Consider the following 20,000-nt stretch of genomic DNA (forward strand, 5'->3'; position numbering starts at 1 on the left):
CCTCAAAAGTGTAGTGATAGTGGGTTATATGTCTGTGTGTAGACATGTGTGCGTGCGCGTGTGTGTGTGTGTGTGTGTGCGTGTGCGCGCGCACGTGCCTCCCATCACAGTTTGACGACTAGTATCGGTGTATTTACGTCCCAGTAAAATTAGCGGTTCGGCAATAGAGACCGATAGAGACCAGGCTTAAGAGGTTTAGAAAAAAAAAACAAAAAAAACAGTCCTGAGTCCCATTCATTCCACTAGGAATTTTTCAAGGCGGTGCCCCAGCATGGCCGCAGTGTTATGACTGAAACAAGAAAAGGAAGGTAAAGAGAAAAATGTTATCCTATCATGCATCCAGCATAAACTTAAGTACGTGGTCTGACATGTGTGCGTGCCTTCAAGACCAAACCCCGCCTTCACGACGACCACCACAACCAGCAACAACAACAACCACACCTGTGAAAACCATTAACGAAATTTAATAGAGTCGACAGCCATATGTCTAACGAGGCATCCTTTTAATGAAGACCAGTTCTATATCTGTTGCTGATCGCGCACGCGTTAGTTGGTAAAGATATAAAATTAAGCGCCAGCCGTCTGGTTTACCACTAACACCTCGTCTGACCCCGACCCCCGTACTACCGATTTCCAACACAAAGTCAGAATAACGGTGGCCCTTTTGAGAAATCAGACCCGCTCGGCGCTGTTGCAGCGAGTGCTGCTGGCCATTCTGCGAGGCAACGCCATCGCGGTCATTACCGCGGGACGCAGCGGAGAAATGAACCTCCGCAAAGTGGAGAGGTTGTTCAACAAGTATTACTCGTTATTCTCCGCGATAACGCTACCGCTATTCTTCCACTGTCTTAAGACATTTTCTGTCACTTGTAAAGACATGCAGCAAAATGTTCTCTCTTCGTTTTTGAGTCCCTATTTCTGAAAGAAATCCGGTTTATATGGAGTACAAGTGATCGCCACCTGGATAGGACGCCAGTTCATCGCAAGATTATTCACGTTTGCTAGCTGAATGGACTGCAGCAGCAGGAGAGGAAAAGTCTTTTGCTCAAGAACACAACAAACACAACGCCCCATTCGGAAATCGAAACCACGACCTTACAATCGTGCGTACAACATCTAAACCACTGGGCCACACAACCTCACCACTATTAGACAAGAAAGGCATTATTGAGTAATGTGCGAATAAAGGAAGGAATTCATAGTGGCAAGCGTGGCTGTGTGGTAAGAAGCTTGCTTTCCCAACCGCAAGATTCCGTGTTCAATTCCACTGTGTGACACCTTGGGCAAGTGTCTACAACTACAAGCTCGGGTTGGCCAAAAGTTTGTGACTGGACTTGGTAAAGGGAAACTGAAAGAAAACCCGTCTTGTATGTGTATGCGTCTTTATGTCTGTGTCTGTCTGCTACCGCCGATTGTCAACCGGTGTTGACAACGATTCGCGAAAAGAGACGATACAATAAGTACCAGACTTAACAAAATAAAAATAAAGTAATTAATTAATTAATTAATAAGTACGAGGTCGATAAGCACGACTAAAACTCTCCAAGACGGTGCCTCAGCATGGGCGCAGTCTAATGACTGAAACAAGTAAAAGAAAATGAAAGATTTACTCACCAATTATTGACTTGTAAAATGGTAAGTCCAGTGTCTTGAGCAAGCTGTTTTTTCTGTTCCTCTGATGGATATGGGTGCTACAAGAAAATCGAAACAATTTTTATTTTTAAAAAATCATATGAAACCATGCAATTATTCCGTTAGCTTGTTAAAAAGTATTCATAAGTGACAGATGCAGGAATAATACCAAAAGGTAATATTTATGCCCACTAAAAATCGTGGATGTTCTGTTAGAATAAACTTCACCCAGTGCTCATCAACAGGTACTTACTTTATCGACCCCAAAAAGGATAAAAGGCAAAGTCGACTTCAGAACGTAAAGACGGACGAAATTCCCCCAAGCAATTAACCCGGCACAGTAACGATCATCATCATCATCATCATCATCATCATGAATAATAAGAGTTTCCAATTTTCTGCACAAGGCCAGCAATTTCGGCGGATGGGGTAAGTTGTTTGCATTGAACTCGGAACGTAAAAGGCAGACTAAATACCATTCAGCATTTTGCCCAGCACATAACGATTCATCCTATAAAAAAATGATGTGTGAAATGAACATCGTGACCGACGATGGTCATGGTTAGAACGCCTTTTGATCGTAGGACTTGGTTAAAAATCAGAGCCGTCCTGCGGCTAAATAAAAACAACAACGCCGCCGCCGCTGCCGACAACGACAAGAGCAAGCAACCAAATTTATAATCACACACAAGATATGGCAACAATAGCTAACCCTATTCAAATATCTCTTAAAATACCACATAACACGGTTCGTTGTAGCAGCCCTTTATTCCATAATTGTGTTAGTGCTTTATACACAGACGCGCGCGCAAACACACACATATATATATACATACATACACACATATACATATGCTTTGTTATACTAGTTCTTTTTTTTTTTTTTTCCTTTTTCCCTATGAATATCACCCAAAGGCCCATCCTACCCTATGCATCCCGCCTCTATACAATTCTTTCAGTAGCTCCATTGCAATTATTTTGCCGTGTAAATATGTCGTTATATCTTCGTTTGTTAATTTTGTGAATTTGCGTTGATTCTGTGTCAAAGGTTAGCAGCCTCACTCACCAAAGTAAACACAATTTGCTGGCGTGAACAAAAAAAAAAAAAAAAGAAAAAGAAAAAAGAAAGAAATTTTTATGCCTGCGTCGAGGGACTTAGCACATGACTGTAGCCAATTTGTGGAAAGCCAGAAGGAAAGCGCGCGCGCGCACTCACCTTAGACACGCCTTCCCCTTAACACAAATATAGCCTCGTTTACATGAATACATACACACACACATACACGTGCACACTCACATGAGCCACAAGAAACGTCATTAACCCTGTAGCATTCAGGCCCGTTCTACCTGTTATGTTTAAACTTGCCAGATCTGGCCTCTTACACCCATCCTACAATGTCAGTTTATAAAACAAGCAAATCTCATCATCAAAAGCATACAATAATGCATGATTAATAATAAATCAATGTGAATAAATAAGCATGACATTTCACAGGATAATCCAGATACAGAAGGGTTAAATGGTCGTTCGACACACTAGAAATAATAGCTTAACTCTCCTACAAATCACAATTTGCTGCTTTAAGGATAGATATGTACATCTTCGGGCGCTTCTCCATTTCCAGGACGCCGCGAAAGTAAAAGTGTTAACCGCTTTTTATAGCATGAAAAACGCAGCTTGGTATTCGAAATGTACTTCTATCTTTTATCTTATACTTGTTTCAGTCATTGGACTACGGCCATGCTGGGGCACTGCGTTGAAGAATCTTTGGTCGAATGAATCGACCTTTGTACTTCTTTTAAAGCCTGATACTTATTGTAGTGCTTTCTGTTGCTGAACCTCTAAGTTACGGAGACGTAAACACAACAACACCGGTTGTCAAGCAGTCATAGGTGACATACAGACATAGCGCATCTCCCTCGCCATCTTCCGCGCCAACTCCTTTCCCAGTTTGTCAGTTGGGACGATTGAAGCGGTCTGAATGACAGGAAATCCAGAGAACGTAAGAATTTCGTAACTTACTAAAGTAGTTTTTCATTATATAATTAAGATGTCAAATGCGTTGAGCAGCTCACTACCTTCTCAGTTTTTCTGTCCACCTCACTTACCTACAAAAGTGCGTTTTACATGCACTTACATGCAAACTATAGCACCCGGTCGAAAATCCATGTTTTCTAGGCCAAAAAGTGAAAGAGCTTGTAACAATCGGATTCGACCTTGCGTTTTGCCACATAGAAATCACAAATCGCGAGGGCAAACCCAATGGTTATCCAGTCAACGGCTGTTGTTCATATGATTGCTCGGTGGCTCGTCTAGACTCTCCGTGAACACACTCTATAAATGCAGTCAGATTTACCGCCAATTGGACAGTGTCACAGACGTCAGAACTGCCAGGACGTTGTCTACTCGTGCCATCTTCAGAGTGATTGGATCTCTCATTGACGTCAACTCTCTTCATAGCTGTTTTCACAGTTAGGAGCGATCGAAGACACACCACGGCACCGTGAAAATGCATTTGGTGTGTAAAAATTAGACTCTCTGCACGTGTCATATACGTTGTCTGTATGTTTCTTTGCTTGCTTTAATGAATACCGCAATTAATGTAACAAGAAATTATGTTCTAAGAACGTGTTGCAATTGAGGACCACCAACGATGAAGAAACCATTTCTGCAATATGTAACTATTAAGAAACGAAAAATAAAAACCAATCATATTAGAATATAGACGAGATAAGATACTTCTACAAAAAGCAAATTTAATGCTCTCATTATTTATATCCGATTCACCAAATATTCGTTAATTCGTTTATAAATAGCATGAATAAAGCAAAGGTATCAGGTGCCCAAGAGTATTGAACATTAATAGATGACAGAATAATTAACGGTTAATTACACGAGACAATTACTTTTCTGCAAAATCATAGCCTCTTATATCACAAACTGATTTAGTATTGATGGTGATAACGATACGAAATTTTTACTGAAGGTCTGCACCGTGTAAATGGATATATTTGAAGATTTAGCAAAAGAGATTGTCGAAGGAAATAACCATCGAGAAATGATACATGTTTCCAAGGAAAACTATCCCATATTGAAGTAATAAATCTATTCGTTTATTAGACACATGACATGGCTAGCATGAAAGTAATATCGTTTGAATATCAACTGGCTTCAGACTGGAACGCACTGGAATTTGCGTAAAAAGATGAGATAAGATAAACTAAATATAACTCATTACCGCGTACAATTAAATTTTTTAATTGGGTTTATTTTAGGTTCTAATACCTGGAGACTGGACGACACGTAGTATCCTTGAGCATGTTATTGTATTTTAGTTGCTTCAATTTACGGAATATATATATAATATACACATATATATATGCACACACGGCGGGCTTCTTTCAGTTTCCGTTTTCTAAATTCACTCACAAGGCTCTGATTCGGCTCGAGGCTATTTTAGCAGAGGACACTTGCCCAAGGTGCTACGCAGTGGAACGGAACCCAGAACCATATGGTTGAGAAGCAAACGTCTTGTAACACAGCCATTCTTGTGCCTATATATACATATGCGTGTGTGCGTGTGCGTGCGTGCGTGCGTGCGTGTGTGTGTGTGTGTGTGTGTGTGTGTGTGTATGTGTGTGTGGATACAAAGGGCATTTAGCTATGCAAGAATCTATCGACAAGGCGGTTATAACTGACTGCAGTTAGAGCAAAGCCAATGCCGCAATGGTGGACGCATACGCGCGCGCGCAGCTCACACACACACCCATCACTCTCTCTTTCAGCTCCCCCCCCCCCGCAGCCTTTGTTCCATCTCTTCAAATCTCAATGGTATTTTGTAAGAAATGCACATTTGCATGAGTGACACCAGTATTACAGATGGCGGGTATTTGCATGCGCGTGGTGAGCATACGCGTGTCTGTACGAGCATGCGTGTAAGTGTGAGTGTGTGTATGTGTACGTGTATGTGCGTGTGTGTGTGTGTGTGTGTGTGTGTGTGTGTGTATGTGTGTGTGTTAGTTTTGGAGCTTAGTTTCAAAATCTCCTTGTGGCGTGGAAGGGATCCATCCATCAAGAATACAAACCAGTAATAATAATAATAATAATAATAATAATAATAATAATAATAATAATAATAATAATAATAATAACAAAACAAAGACGTTTTTCTTTTCCTGCCAGTAAAAGACTTGACAGTGATGGGTAAGACGCTAAAGTCCTGTAATTTTTAACTGAGTTTTTCTGATTATTTTAATCTGGATTTCATGAAGTCAACGATATCCTTTGTTAAACACTTTGCTCTGTCTAGCAGAAAATGGGGGTGGGGCGCGAGGAAGTGACATAAAGAAAGTGAGAGGAAGGAAGGGAGAGAAGGGGGAGGAAGAGGAGGAGGAGGTAGAGAAAGAAAAGGAAGAAGAAGGAGAAAGAGGTGACAAAGAAGAAAGGGAACATGTTATTCACATACAGAATCTGAAAAGAAACAGTGACGGGCACAATTTAATCCGTTGTTTGATAGGAGAAAAGACCTATGATATTTCGAGGTTTCTTTGACGAGCCAATAGGAGAGAGAGAGAGCTTTTTTGCGTACTCAGCTGCTTGGTTGGAAATAACAGCCATATGTCTTCCATCGTCTTAGAAAGGAAGGACATATTAAAGGAGGCAATCTATATCCGATAAAATAATGGAAGGTTTACAGCTGGAACAGTTTGATACTTCAGAAGTAACATCTATCCCCACTTAAAAAGTGGATGTTCTCTTAGAACAAACTATACTTTGGTAGATATCACGAGAGAAGTTCCTATCTTGACTTTTACTACAAAATGCACTTTTGTTTACATCACTGGCAGGGGGAGATAAATCCCTACCACCTCAAGCACCCAGACCACCAGATAACATGATTTTGATCTTTCTTGGTCTTGTCAACTTGACCATTACAGATAGCAGTGATTTACCCCACCCCCACCCCAGCAATACATAGAACTACAAAAGGTAAATATTTATTCTTGCTTACACATGGATGTACTGTTAGAACAAACTATACTGTGGTAGTTGGCATGAGAGGAAGTCTCATATTCGCTCTTACACATTTGTTTATATTGCTAAAGGGGAGATAAATTGCTGCCATCTTCAATGAATATAAGACAGGATGGTCACAGGTGTAACATCTTTAACCGTAGGTCTAGTGGACTGACTCTGACCTGTGACAACAACAACAACATTATTTAATAACTAAAATACACACTTACTGTTAAATGTTGAAATAACCAAGCTCTCATTATATTGGTGGCAACTTTGGGAAATATCCCTCGCTTCTTTTGTCTTTTAGGGTTCCTGTCTTCTGATTCTTCGTCTGCAGTTCCTTCACCTGAACCAATACTGTTGTCGAGCCCATCACCTAATTAAGAAGGCAGAATAAAAGTTTAATTGAAAACAAAAGACAAAAAAAACTTAAGTTAAAAGCTTAGTTGTAAGACCTACACAGACAGGAATACAATACTTAATGAAATCACACTTCAATAGTTCTTAACTTAAAAACATTAATTGGTCTGTATCAACATCATCATCATCATCATTAATAAGGCAGCAAACTGGCAGATTGTTAGCACGTTGAGCAAATATACTTTGCAGTATTTTGTCCGTCTTTACATTATTCTGAGTTCAAATTTCACCAAGGTCAACTCTGCCCTTCATCTTTTTGGGGATCAATAAAATCAAGATCACTGGAGTCGATGTAAAAGACTTTGCCCCATTCCCACAAACTTGCTGACCTTGTGCCAAAATTTGAAATCAATATTATCATCATCACCATATTATTACTATTACTATTATTATTATTGTTATTATTATTATTACCATCAAGATGGTGAGCTAGCAGAACTGTTAGCACACCAGGCAAAATGTCTGGCAGCATTTCATCCTTGCTTACATTCTCAGTCCAAATTTATTGAGGTCAATGCAATCAACGTACCCTTTCCCCTGAAATTACTGGCCTTGTGCCAAAATTTGAAACCATTAATATAATTATTATTATTATTATTATTATTATTATTATTATTATTATTATTAAGGCAGTGAGCTGGTAGAATTGTTAGCATGCCAGGCAAAATGTTTAGTGGCATTTCATCCTTCAAATTCTGTCGAGGTCAACTTTGCCTGTCATCCTTTCAGGGTCGATAAATTAAGAACCAGTGAAACACTGGGGTTGATGTAATCAACTATCTCTCTCCCCCAATGTTTCAGGCCTTGTGCTTATAGTAGAAAGAATTATTATTACTATTATTATTATTATTATTATTATTATTATTGTTGTTGTTGTGATTATTATACTTTTGTTGAACAAGTTCGTTCATGAAACACAGTGTATCTAAAGCCTATGTTGTAACATGCCCCCATGTTTTGTTACTCTTTCTCACCAGTGTTATTGCAAAAGATGTTAAGATCTGGAATAGACATTGGAAAGCCTCCTCCAGATTAAAAGCTTTAGCAGTTCCCACAATCGTCTGTTCTGAATCAGAGATATATCAGGCCTTTAAAAACAATGCAAGATCTGAATTCAGGCCAGGTGTGAGAACAATAATCCTGTCTTTCTAGTCAGGATTCTTTATTCTGCAGTTCAAATTCATCATTTAACCCTTTAGCATTTAAACCAGCCATATCCAGCCTCTCACACTTGTCCAACAGTGCCTTTCTAAAAGTAACATCCACACTATCTGCATCTGACACCTATGAGATAATGCAAGATTAATTCAAAACAATGTGACTAAATAAGCAATACATTTGACAAAGAAATCTGAATGTTAAACAGTTATTGTCCATTTTTCATGCTAGCAGGGTTGGATGGTTTGCAAAGATCCAACAAGGCCCAGTGTCACACCGAGTTCAAATGCCAACTTTGATATGGTCTCTAATATGGGATGCCTTTAGGAATGCCATTCCTTCACTTCTAAACTACGCAAAGCAACCATGGGGTGATACTGAGTATACTTTGCAATCAATACAACATAAACATTATATGAATGTTGCCCAATTAAAATTTTATATGTTATCCCCAAGTAAATCAAAACCTGATGAGTGGATCTGGCAGACAGAAACTAAAAGCCCATCATGTGTCTGTGTGTGTGTTTCGCTCAGACTATGGCAATCCTGGGACACAGAGCCTTCAAGAATTTTTAGTTGAATGAATCAACCCCAGTGATTATTGTCTTTTAAGCCTGATACTTATTCAATCAGTCTCTTTTGCTGAACTGCTAAGTTACTGGGACGTAAACATACCAACGCTAGCTGTCAAGTGGTGGTAGGGGACATCCTCTCACACAAAGACATACATACATACATATACAATAGGCTTCTTTCGTATTCTGTCTAACAAATCCACTCTCAAGGCCCTGGTTGGCCTGAGGCTATAGTTGAAGACACCTGCCCAAGGTACCATGCAGTGAGACTGAACTCAAAACAATGTGGGTGGGAGACAAATTTCTTACCACTCAGCCATGGCTGTGCCTCTCTCTCTCTCTCTCTCTTTATATATATATATATATATACCACACCCACATGTGATTTTTAGCATTATGCTTTCTCTCTCTCTCTCTCTCTCTCTCTCTCTCAGTACACACACACATTGTCCATAAATTTACATTTTCAATTTGAAATATTCAGGAAAAATAAGAATAACTCCACAGAGTTTATTGAAAAATAAAGGCAAATAAAGTTTTATTAGAAATATCAAAATACTTCCACCTGGGTTCCATTGGTTGCACACAATAGATACAATAAATTGTTAAAGATGCAAAGATAAGTTATGGACACATGTGTGTGTATGCAGGTATATGTGTATATCTCCCCAGCCCCCCACACAGACATACTTTATTTATGGGTTTAGTCTATCATTGGTTTTGAGAGACAAGCCTACCACATGGAACATCAGATTTTATTGTGTTTTAATTTAAGATGGAGACAAATACCAATGACCAATGTAACAGGTCTGATAATTGTAAAGGGATTTCTCCATTAACATGAAACCAATGGTAGCCTTAACCCATAAATAAAGAATTTTTATCCATTCTTGCAGTGCTGAGCACTTGTTCCCAGTGATCGATGAGAACTAAGAAATCTTCTAACAATGCAGAAAAGTTTACAAGGAAACCTTTATATTCTGGGTGCAAAGCCTGTCTTCAGAAGCAATCCAAGAAATGTGTATTTACATCAATCTCACTATTAAATTTCAAACTACTTGGTGTTTGGGTTAGCAGCAGCAACTCTCCAAGTATTTGTCAGGGTTGTTTTGGCATATTTTCATGTGATAGTGGCAGTGGAAGATGGTGTTGATAGTGTGTACTTTATGATGTTAGTGATAGTCACCATGATGTATTTATTGTAGCCACTTGCCCATTTTCGATCGACTATCGGTTTATAGGTTGAGGTGGTGGATCAATATACCTTCCTTGGAATGCTTCCTTTGGTAGATATGCCTTTGTGCCCAAAATATAATGGTCTTTTTTTTTTGGAAACTGTTTGCTTTGTTAGAATCTTCCTCTCTTTCCTTTCATGGGTGTGAGTGTATACACAGAGAGACAGAAAAACTATGAGAGAGCATCAGCAAAATATACAAAGATGCTAAATCTTCCAGACACTACACCATAATGCATTAGAATTCAAAGTACACATTACTGCATAAGGAATTCTTCGGTTCTAAAAATCAGGACATAGACCATTTCTGCAGAATCATGGCAGAATATCAGAATGGGAAAAAGTTCATTTTATTTAAGTAATTTTGAACAAAGGAAAACTTTATTTAAACAAAACAAAAGAATAACAGTAACAACAACAATTATTTAATTATTTACATAAACGTACACATAAATACACACTGACTCACAAACATACACATATAAGATATATACATACATATACGTACATAAGATATTCATTTACATATCAATATATACAAGTATGTATATCTGTATGTGTGTATATATACACACACACACACACACACACACATATATACATATTATATATATGTGTGTGTGTATGTATATATATATATAAATACGCACTATATATATATATATATATATATATATATATACACACATACATATATATACACTATACATACACACACACACACACACAGATATAGATATGTGTATATTTATAATAATAGATGTATATATATATTTATATATACGCAAATATATTTACATATATGTACATATAAATATATATGTAAGCACATGCATATATATATGTATACACACACACATTTATATGTATATAATGTATATGTAAGTATGTATATATTTATATATACATATGACTATGGTACACATTGTTTTACATTAATATATACATATACAGATTTATATATACATATACAGATTTATATATACATGTATATATCTATATATACAGTCGCAAAACCTATTATACATACCAGAATATATATGACCATACGCACGACCATGCATAGAGGCAAAATTATGCATTTGAGTTCCATCTGAATAAAATAAAACAGATTTTTCAAATTCTGTTTCTATAGGGTATATATATGTATATATATATATATATATATATATATATATATATATATATATATATATATTAAAATTTATATTTTTGCAAAATATGAAAAAAAGTATATATAAAAATAAGATTATTCTAAACATATATAACAGAAGATGTAATAAATGATATGCAGAAAACAATTTAACATAATTATATAGATTCCGTTATAAATTCATTTTTATATACATACATATGTGTGTGTGTGTAAATACATTGTGAGCACATGCATGATTTTTCTTAGTGTAATGCGTTGATGAATATATGTATACATACATACATACATACATTTCAAATATATATATATATATAGTGATGGCACCTGTGCCCAGTGTCGCCTTCCTGGCACTTGTGCCAGTGGCACGTGTAAAGACATTCAAGCGAGATCGTTGACAGTGCTGCTGGACTGGCTCCTGTGTAGGTGACATGTAAAATACACCATTTTGAGCATGGCTGTTGCCAGTACTGCCTGACTGGCCACGTGCTGGTGGCACGTAAAAGCACCCACTACACTCTTGGAGTGGTTGGCATTAGGAAGGGCATCCAGTCAAAATCAGATTAAAGCCTGGTGTTGCCATCTGGTTCACCAGTCCTCAGTCAAATCGTCCAACCCATGCTAGCATGGAAAGCTGATGTTAAATGATGATAATGATGATGATGATATACATATATATATTTAATGTATGAATGTATATGTATGTTCTGTGGTAAAGACTGTACAGGGTCTAAATCTGTGAACTATATTCAAAACATTCACTTTGTTCTTGGTTGTCTTTTAGGAGTTCACTGTTGCAGAAATTTCACTACAATGTTTTCTTTGTTGGCCAGGACACATCAAGGATTCAGTGCCCTACCATAATTGTGATTATTATTATTATTGTTGTTGTTGAAAGGTGGGTGAATGTGGCAAGGATGGCCCCTGGGAATGGACCTTCTCTGAACACTCGCTCTGAGGATTCAACTGGAGGATTTGAGAAGGAGACAGGTACGTGCTGAGGTGCACCTGATGGTCAGGGTAACAAAGATGTGTATGGTTCCATGGGTGACTTTGTGAGAAACTTCCCACTTTTGGAGAATTTTTATTGTTTTATTATATTGTTAATTGTTATCGTTATTCATTGTATATTCGACATTGGTCCAAACCCCACTTATCTCTTGTGTTGTGTTATCCCCATTTGTTTTGTGTTCGGCCCTTGTGACCCATAAAGTAATCATCATCATCATCATCATCATTACTATTATTATAGCAGCAAGCTGGCAGAATCATTACCATGCTGGGAAAAATGCTAAGCAGCATATTGTCTTGTCAATGTCAACTTTGCCTTTCATCCCTTTGGGGTCAATAAAATAAGTACCAGTGGAATACTGGTGTCAATGTAATCAACTAGTCCCCCCACCACAAAATTTCAGGCCTTGTGTCAAAATTTGAAACTAACACCATTATTATTATTATTGTTATTATTATTATTATTATACTGGTGGTGAGTTGGCAGAAACGTTAGCACACTTGGCAAAATGCTTAGCGGCACTTCATCTGTCTTTACGTTCTGAGTTCAAATTCCACTGAGGTCAACTTTGCCTTTCATCCTTTTGGGGGGGTCGATTAAATAAGTACCAGTTACGAACTGGGGTCGATATAATCGACTTAATCCGTTTGTCTGTCCTTGTTTGACCCCTCTGCGTGTAGCCCCTTGTGGGCAGTAAAGAAATAAGAATTGTCAGCACACTAGGCAAAAAGGTCTAGTGGTATTATGCTCATCTTTAGGTTCTGGGTTCAAATTCCACTCGTTAACTTTGCCTTTCATTCATTTGGGTTTAATAAGATTGCGGCTTTTCGGGGTTAATAAAAGAAGTACCAGTTGAGCACTGGGTTCAATGTAACTGATTTGTCCCCTAACCCCGAATTGCAGACCTTGTACTAAAATTTCAAACCATTATAATAATAATAATTATTATCATTATGATTATTATCATTATTATCATCATCATCATTATTATTAGTATAAATATTATTGTTATCATTATGATTATCATTATTATTATTATTATTAGTAATGAGGTGGTGAGCTGGCAGAATCAGTAATATGTTGGATGAAATGCTCAGCAGCATTTTGTCCATCTTTATTCCATGTTTATGTCAAGGTCAAGTTTGCCTTTCATGCTTTCGAGTTGATAAAATAAGTACCACTGGAATGCTGGGGGAGGGAGTTTCAATGTAATTGTCTCCACCCACAAAATTTCTGGCCTTGTGCCAAAATTTGAAACCATTATTTTCATTATTATTATTATTATTATTATTATTATTATTATTATTATTATTACTATAAATATTATTGTTTTTGTCATTATCATTATTATTATTATTATTATTATTATTATTATTACTATCATCATCATTGACACCATCACCGTCATCATCATCATCAAGACAGCAAGCTGGCAGAATCATTAGCATACCAGACAAAATGCTTAGTGGCATTTCATGTCTTTACATTCCGAGTTCAAATGCTGCCAAGGTCAACTTTGTCTTTCATCCTTTTGACATCAATAAAATAAGTACCAGTTACGCACTGCAATCGATGTAATTGACTATTCCCTCCCACAAATTTCAGGCCTTGTGCCTATAGTAGAAAGGACTATTATTATTATTATTATTATTATTATTATTATTATTATTATTATTATTATTAAGGTGGTGAGCTGGTAGAGTCACCAAGTAAAATGGTCAGCTGCATTCTTCTTGTCTTTGTGTTCTGGGTTCAAATTTCACCAAAGCCAACTTGCTTTTCATCATTTTAGGGTCGATAAAATAAGTAACAGTTGAACGCGGGGGGGGGGGGGGGGCTGGTAAAATCAACTAACCCACTCCTCAAAAATTGTTGGCCTTGTGCCAAAATTTGAAATCATCGGTGAGCTGGCAGAATCATTAACATGTCAGATAACGTGCGGTATTTCGCTTGTCTTTACGTTCTGAGTTCAAATTCCACCGAGGTCAACTTTGCCTTTCATTCTTTCAGGGCCAATAAATTAAGTACCAGTGAAACACTGGGGGTCGACGTAATTGTCTAGCCACCTCCCCTTTAGAAAAAAGGATTACAATTATTATTATTATTGTTGTTGCTATTAGCACATTGGCAGAATCCTTGAACAAAATGCCTGGGAGAATTTCATTTAGGATACTTTGCCTTTTCATGTTCCACAGTCAATAAAATAAAGTACCAATGATGTACTGGGGTTCATATGAGCACCTATCTTTTCTTCCTTTCCCTTTCTCGCCATTAAATCCCTTGCCTTGTACCTACCTAAGTAATCATCCTATATTTTACAATTTACAAAGAAAATAATCTTCCATTGGAATTTCTTTTCATTTTCTTAATATATATACATTACAGGTGCTGGCATGGCTGTGTGGTAAGAAATTTGCTTCCCAACCACATGGTTCTGGGTTTAGTCCCATTGTGTGGTACCTTGGGCAAGTAAATGTCTTCTACTATAGCTACAGGCCAATGAAAGCCTTGTGCATGGATTCAATGGACAGAAATTGAAAGAAGCTTGTCATATACATCTATATTTATCTATCAATATATATATATATATATATATATATATATATATATATATATATATGTGTGTGTGTGTGTGTGTGTGTGTGTGTGTGTGTGTGTGTGTGTGTATGAATGAGAGGTATTAGTATCCAGAAGACCCAAGACCTATCGGAATCAACACATACCATGGACAAGAAGCATATATGCCCATTCTACACAGCACTTTCCTTGGATAATGGAACTCTAGCTGTAACATCCCATATATACTTTTAGTTTTATTTTTGTTCTCTTTTTTCCCTTTATACCTCGTACATCCATCCTTTTCCAAAATAACTCCTTATATTGAACTCTACTATTTCCCTCTAGTTAACCCTCTCATATCGTCTCTGATGTAGGGATATCCCTAATATCTCAGAAACAGCTGTAAGTCTACCTTTCTCTTTATAACTGTCCTATAAATTGCACATAGCCTTGGCTATGCTGTCTTATTTTATTTAACACACACACACACACACATGTATATGTAACTATGTGTGTGTATCTATGTGTTTGTACGTGTCCACCACTTCAACTTGACAACCAGTGTTGCTTATGTTTTCATCCCCTTAACTTAGCAGCTTAACAAAAGAGACCAATAGAACAAATTCCCACCTTAACAAAAAATAAGTACTAGGGTTGATTTATTTCACAAAAAGATTCTTCAAGGCAGTGCCCCAGCATGGCCACAGTCTAACGACTGAAACAAACACAAGATAAAAAAGATATATATTTCTTTATTTTATTTTGTTTTATATTTTTCTTTTCTGAAACGTCAACATGAATTAAGCTAATCTGTTTTGATTTAGTTCGGTTTCATACTACACCGAAAGAAAAATTTACAGCGGAAACTGTGAACAAAATACAGAAGGAAGGGTCTTCTTTGAAGTTGTAGGATTTAGGCTAATCCTTTCTTAAGCACAATTGGATTTGTGAGAAAACTCTAAGCACTTGATCCCCCCAAAAAAACAACATTGCAGACAGAAATTAATAGCGAGAGAAAACACCATCATCGTTAAACTAAATAAAGAACATGAAACCTAGCCAAGAACCTCTTAAATAGTCAATGTGTGAGGGCTGTGAGATAGAAATAACAACAAAATATCTCCTCGTATCGCAGTATAACATTTAGCAAAGGAACAAAATATTGTATAATGAATTTATTATGTGTATTATATATATGTTTACTTATATCACTCCATCTATCCATCTATCTTTCCAAATCTATCTATTTATCTATTTGAATCTATCTATCTATCTATCTATCTATCTATCTATCTATCTGTCTGTCTATCTATCTATCTATCTGTCTGTTTATCGCTCTATCTGTTTATCTCTCCATCTGTTTATTTCTGCATCTGTCTATCTATCTAGTTATCTAAATATATCTATTTATATCAATCTATTTATCTAAACATATGTATGTATGTATGTATGTATCTATCTATCTATCTATCTAAATTTACTGGTCTTTGTAAGTCTATCTAAATTTGTCTATCTTTTCTTCTATCTATCTATCTGGTTGTCTGTCTGTCTATATGTCTGTCTGTCTACCCATCTATCTATTTATTTATTTATTTATTTAATTATAGACCCATATATTGAATACATACATGCATGTATTATGTATATTATATATACATACACATGCCTATACATATATGTGGAAGGAAGGAGTGTATATATATATATATATATATATATATATATACACACACACACACATACATACCTACATACCTATACATATATATGTATGGAGAGAGGGGGAGAGATAGAAGGGAGAGAGAGAGAGAAGAGACAGAGAGAGACAGAGAGAGACAGATAGCCAGACAGAAAGCGATACACTTTGTTATTATCAATTCTTTTGTTACCATATTTCTCTTGAAACACTCTGCCTTTTGTTTCAACTAATTTTGAAAATAATGAAGAATTTGGTAAAATAACCTTGCCATTATTAAGCTGGTGTTTGCAACATAAAGTAGCATGAAACTTTGCTGGAAGGTGTTTAGATTACAGTAACCCTTTCATTATCATATTTCTGCTGAAATCCAATGCCTCTGTTTCAATTAATTTTGAAAATAATGAATTTGGTAAAATAAATTAGTTATCATTACACTGGCGTTTAGAACATAAATTGCCACAGAATTTTAATGAAAAGTTTTAATTTAGATCACTTTAGCCATTTTGTTACCATATTTTTGTAGAAATACACTGTCATTGTTCCAATTAATTTTCAAAAATTATAGAGAATTGACATGGAATTTTAAAGTGGTATTAAAAGGGCTAGAACATCAGTAGGGGTCATGAATGGAGATGTGAAGAAGTTGCTAGTGATTGATCAGGTATGGTCAATCAAATACGAAGGAAGCTACATAGTTGGGTTCTGCCAAATTGCTTTATATTTTGGCACCAAGATTTTGTCTATTCAATATATAATTTAATCGAAGAGTATTTACAGTTCTCCGCCATAGCCATAATTCATAGCCAATGGAATCAGAGTTAACAATCATGGTGGCTAAACAAGATTAAATTGTATGCTAGCTATTAATTTCATGAAATTGCATAAGTGGCTATGTGTATGTGTTCGATGGCATGTGTTAGTCTGAGACAAAACTGTAACAGGAATGGAAGGTAATTAGTAGCTAAAACTGATGATGGACATTACCTGATCAAAATTAATTTTAGGGACAGTAAATTGAGAAAATAGTCATTGTGTGTGGCAAATGTGTGGGTACATACAATAAACAATGCGCAGAAAATAAGACTTCCTCAAATGCCTGTGGTGGGATCCTTAGAAGTAGTGGATAGCTTTCATCACCTGGACAACCATACCTCCACTACCTCTCTCAGCTGAAAGGTCTTTGTCCTGTGGGTGCTAGTGTCACATAAGATGCACTTGTGCCAGTGGCATGTGGAATGCACTCTTGCCAGTGCCACATGGAATACTCATGTCAGTGCCACATGGAGTGCTCATGTCAGTTCCACATAGAGTGCTCATGTCAGTGCCACATAAAATGCACTTGTGCTGATGCTGGGAAAGTGTCTGCACCATTAAGAGGGGCATCCAACCATAGAAACCATACCAAAACAAACAATAGAAACGTTGACACCTCTCTGGCTGGCCAGCACCTGTCAAAATGTCCAAGCCATCCCAGCATGCATAACGTATGTTAAATGATGATGATGATGAGTAACAAGCAAAAAGACCTCTACCCAGTTTCTGAACTGGCTGGAAATACCAGCCAAATCACCATCAGCAGGGTTGGCTGTCTGGTAAGAAGCATGTTTCCCAACCACATGGTTCCAAGTTCAGTCCCAATGCATGGCACTTATGGCAAGTGTCTTCTACTATAAGCTTGGGCTGACCAAACCTTGTGAGGGGATTTGGTAGATGGGAAACTGAAAGAAGTGTGTGTATGTGTGTGTGTGTGTGTGTGTGCCTTGTTTCCCAATTGGTTGGTTTGTTTACATCCCCATAACTTGGTGGTTCAACAAATGAGATCAGTAGAATAAGAACCAAGCTTAAAAACAGAAAATGTATTGGAGTTGCTACTTTTGACCAAACATTCTTCTAGGCGGTGCCCCAGCATGACCGCAGACTGAAACAAATAAAAGAAAAGATAAAGATACCAAGTAAGTGTACATCTGCTTCTAGATGGCCACTTGATTTGCTAGAAATATCAACCAAATCACCCTCAAATAACACATTACCATGTACATTTGTGACTGAATGAGGTGTAAGTGTGATAACACGGTCTGCCAGAAATATCACCCAAATTACCCTCAAAACATGTACCCCCTACCACCACACATACACATGTACATATACGCACATATACATACACAATAACATGCACACACACACACACATATATACACATATAGGTACATGTATGCATATATATATGTGTGTGTATATATGTGTGTGTGTATACATGTGTGTGTGTGCATATATATATATATATATATATATATATATATATATATATATATATATATGAATTTATACATATAAGCAGAGATATGTATACGTATGTATATTTATATATGTATATGCATATGTATGTATGTTTATATATATATTCACATGTTTATACACTTATATATATAAATGTAAACACACATACACTCACACACATGCGCATGCATGCACAGAATCTTATTTCTTACATGGGAAATGGTTTATAACACTCAGATATTCAGTAGATTTCCCACTGTGCAGAAAGAAAAACCTTCCTAGCTGAAAAATTTCAGTTTCATCTTCATTGCTAGAGCAGTCCTTTGTGACATTGGTAAAGATGGCTGCAAGCATTTCACATTTTTCGCCCGATACAGATTCTGGGGAGAAATCCCTTTGCTGTCAATATGATACACTGCAATCTACTTAATTCTTACAGAGACCACAGTAGTAATTTTCTTTTTAACATAACCAGACTTACTTTGTGTATATTTAACGAACTAAATCTATAAATCTGTATACATGCAAGAAGGATTCTGTGCTTCTGACATTTGAAATTTCTGATTAACTAAGTGTCATATCCTTTGGGCTACAGGAATAAGCATAGATTCTTCATAAATTTATTCACATCCATCCTCAACCTACAGGGTGCAGATGGTATTCATTTGCAATTTTCAACTGCAAATTTTACGTATATTTTTTACGTTCACTGATGGTCTTTATCTTCTTAAAAACATTAATCATTTTTTTTTTTTTTTTTTTTTGGGTTTTGTTTTGCAGAAGAAGTGGCAACAGAAAATTTTGAACCCTCCAATTTGTGGAAGAGGCATGGAGTCCACGTTGGAATCTGTACCAGAGGAACAAACAAGGAGATTTCAGATTTTCCCAATGTTGATGCCAAAGAACACTGGAATTTGTGAATGAAATCTAGATCATCAATAATGATCCTATTAAGTTGATGTGGGCCACTGCAGGAGAGAAAGATATGGATGAGAAGCTCATCAGGTTGGTTGTGCATGAGGACATTTACTGCTTTCATACAAGATGAAGAAGACACAATTTCTGTCCAAGGCAATGGAGGTAAAAGTAACTCAAGCACACCAAGAAGCTGATCAACAAGTTGAAACATCTTTTGGAGTCAGACATGCTGTGGTTCTTCTCTGATGACAAGAATTTCTGCAAAAAGACCAAAAGATCAACTCCCAGAACAACAGGTGGCTTGCTGTCTCAATAAAGGACATGCCCAGAGTCATGCAAACAA

At 36.7% G+C, this 20,000-nt stretch overlaps 1 protein-coding gene across 7 annotated transcripts in view; it reads right to left on the reverse strand.

Moving 5' to 3' along the window:
• The window catches only part of LOC106880485 (homeobox protein Meis1), a 142,137-nt gene that overhangs the window by 42,357 nt on the left and 79,780 nt on the right, over positions 1 to 20,000 (reverse strand). For 4 of the 7 annotated variants that reach the window (XM_089365243.1, XM_089365241.1, XM_089365242.1 and 1 more), the window contains exons 9-11: positions 11,070 to 11,132; positions 6,880 to 7,028; positions 1,615 to 1,691 (exon numbers count right to left, since the gene is read on the reverse strand). In XM_089365243.1, the coding sequence (XP_089221369.1) occupies positions 1,615 to 1,691; positions 6,880 to 7,028; positions 11,070 to 11,132 (289 nt within the window). The remainder of the gene's footprint in view (positions 1 to 1,614; positions 1,692 to 6,879; positions 7,029 to 11,069; positions 11,133 to 20,000) is intronic. The other 3 variants (XM_089365247.1, XM_089365246.1, XM_089365245.1) reach the window with 1 other exon arrangement.

The sequence above is a fragment of the Octopus bimaculoides genome, chromosome Z (assembly GCF_046866305.1).
Source record: "Octopus bimaculoides isolate indiv1 chromosome Z, ASM4686630v1, whole genome shotgun sequence".
In the NCBI taxonomy this organism is placed as follows: Eukaryota; Metazoa; Mollusca; class Cephalopoda; order Octopoda; family Octopodidae; genus Octopus; species Octopus bimaculoides.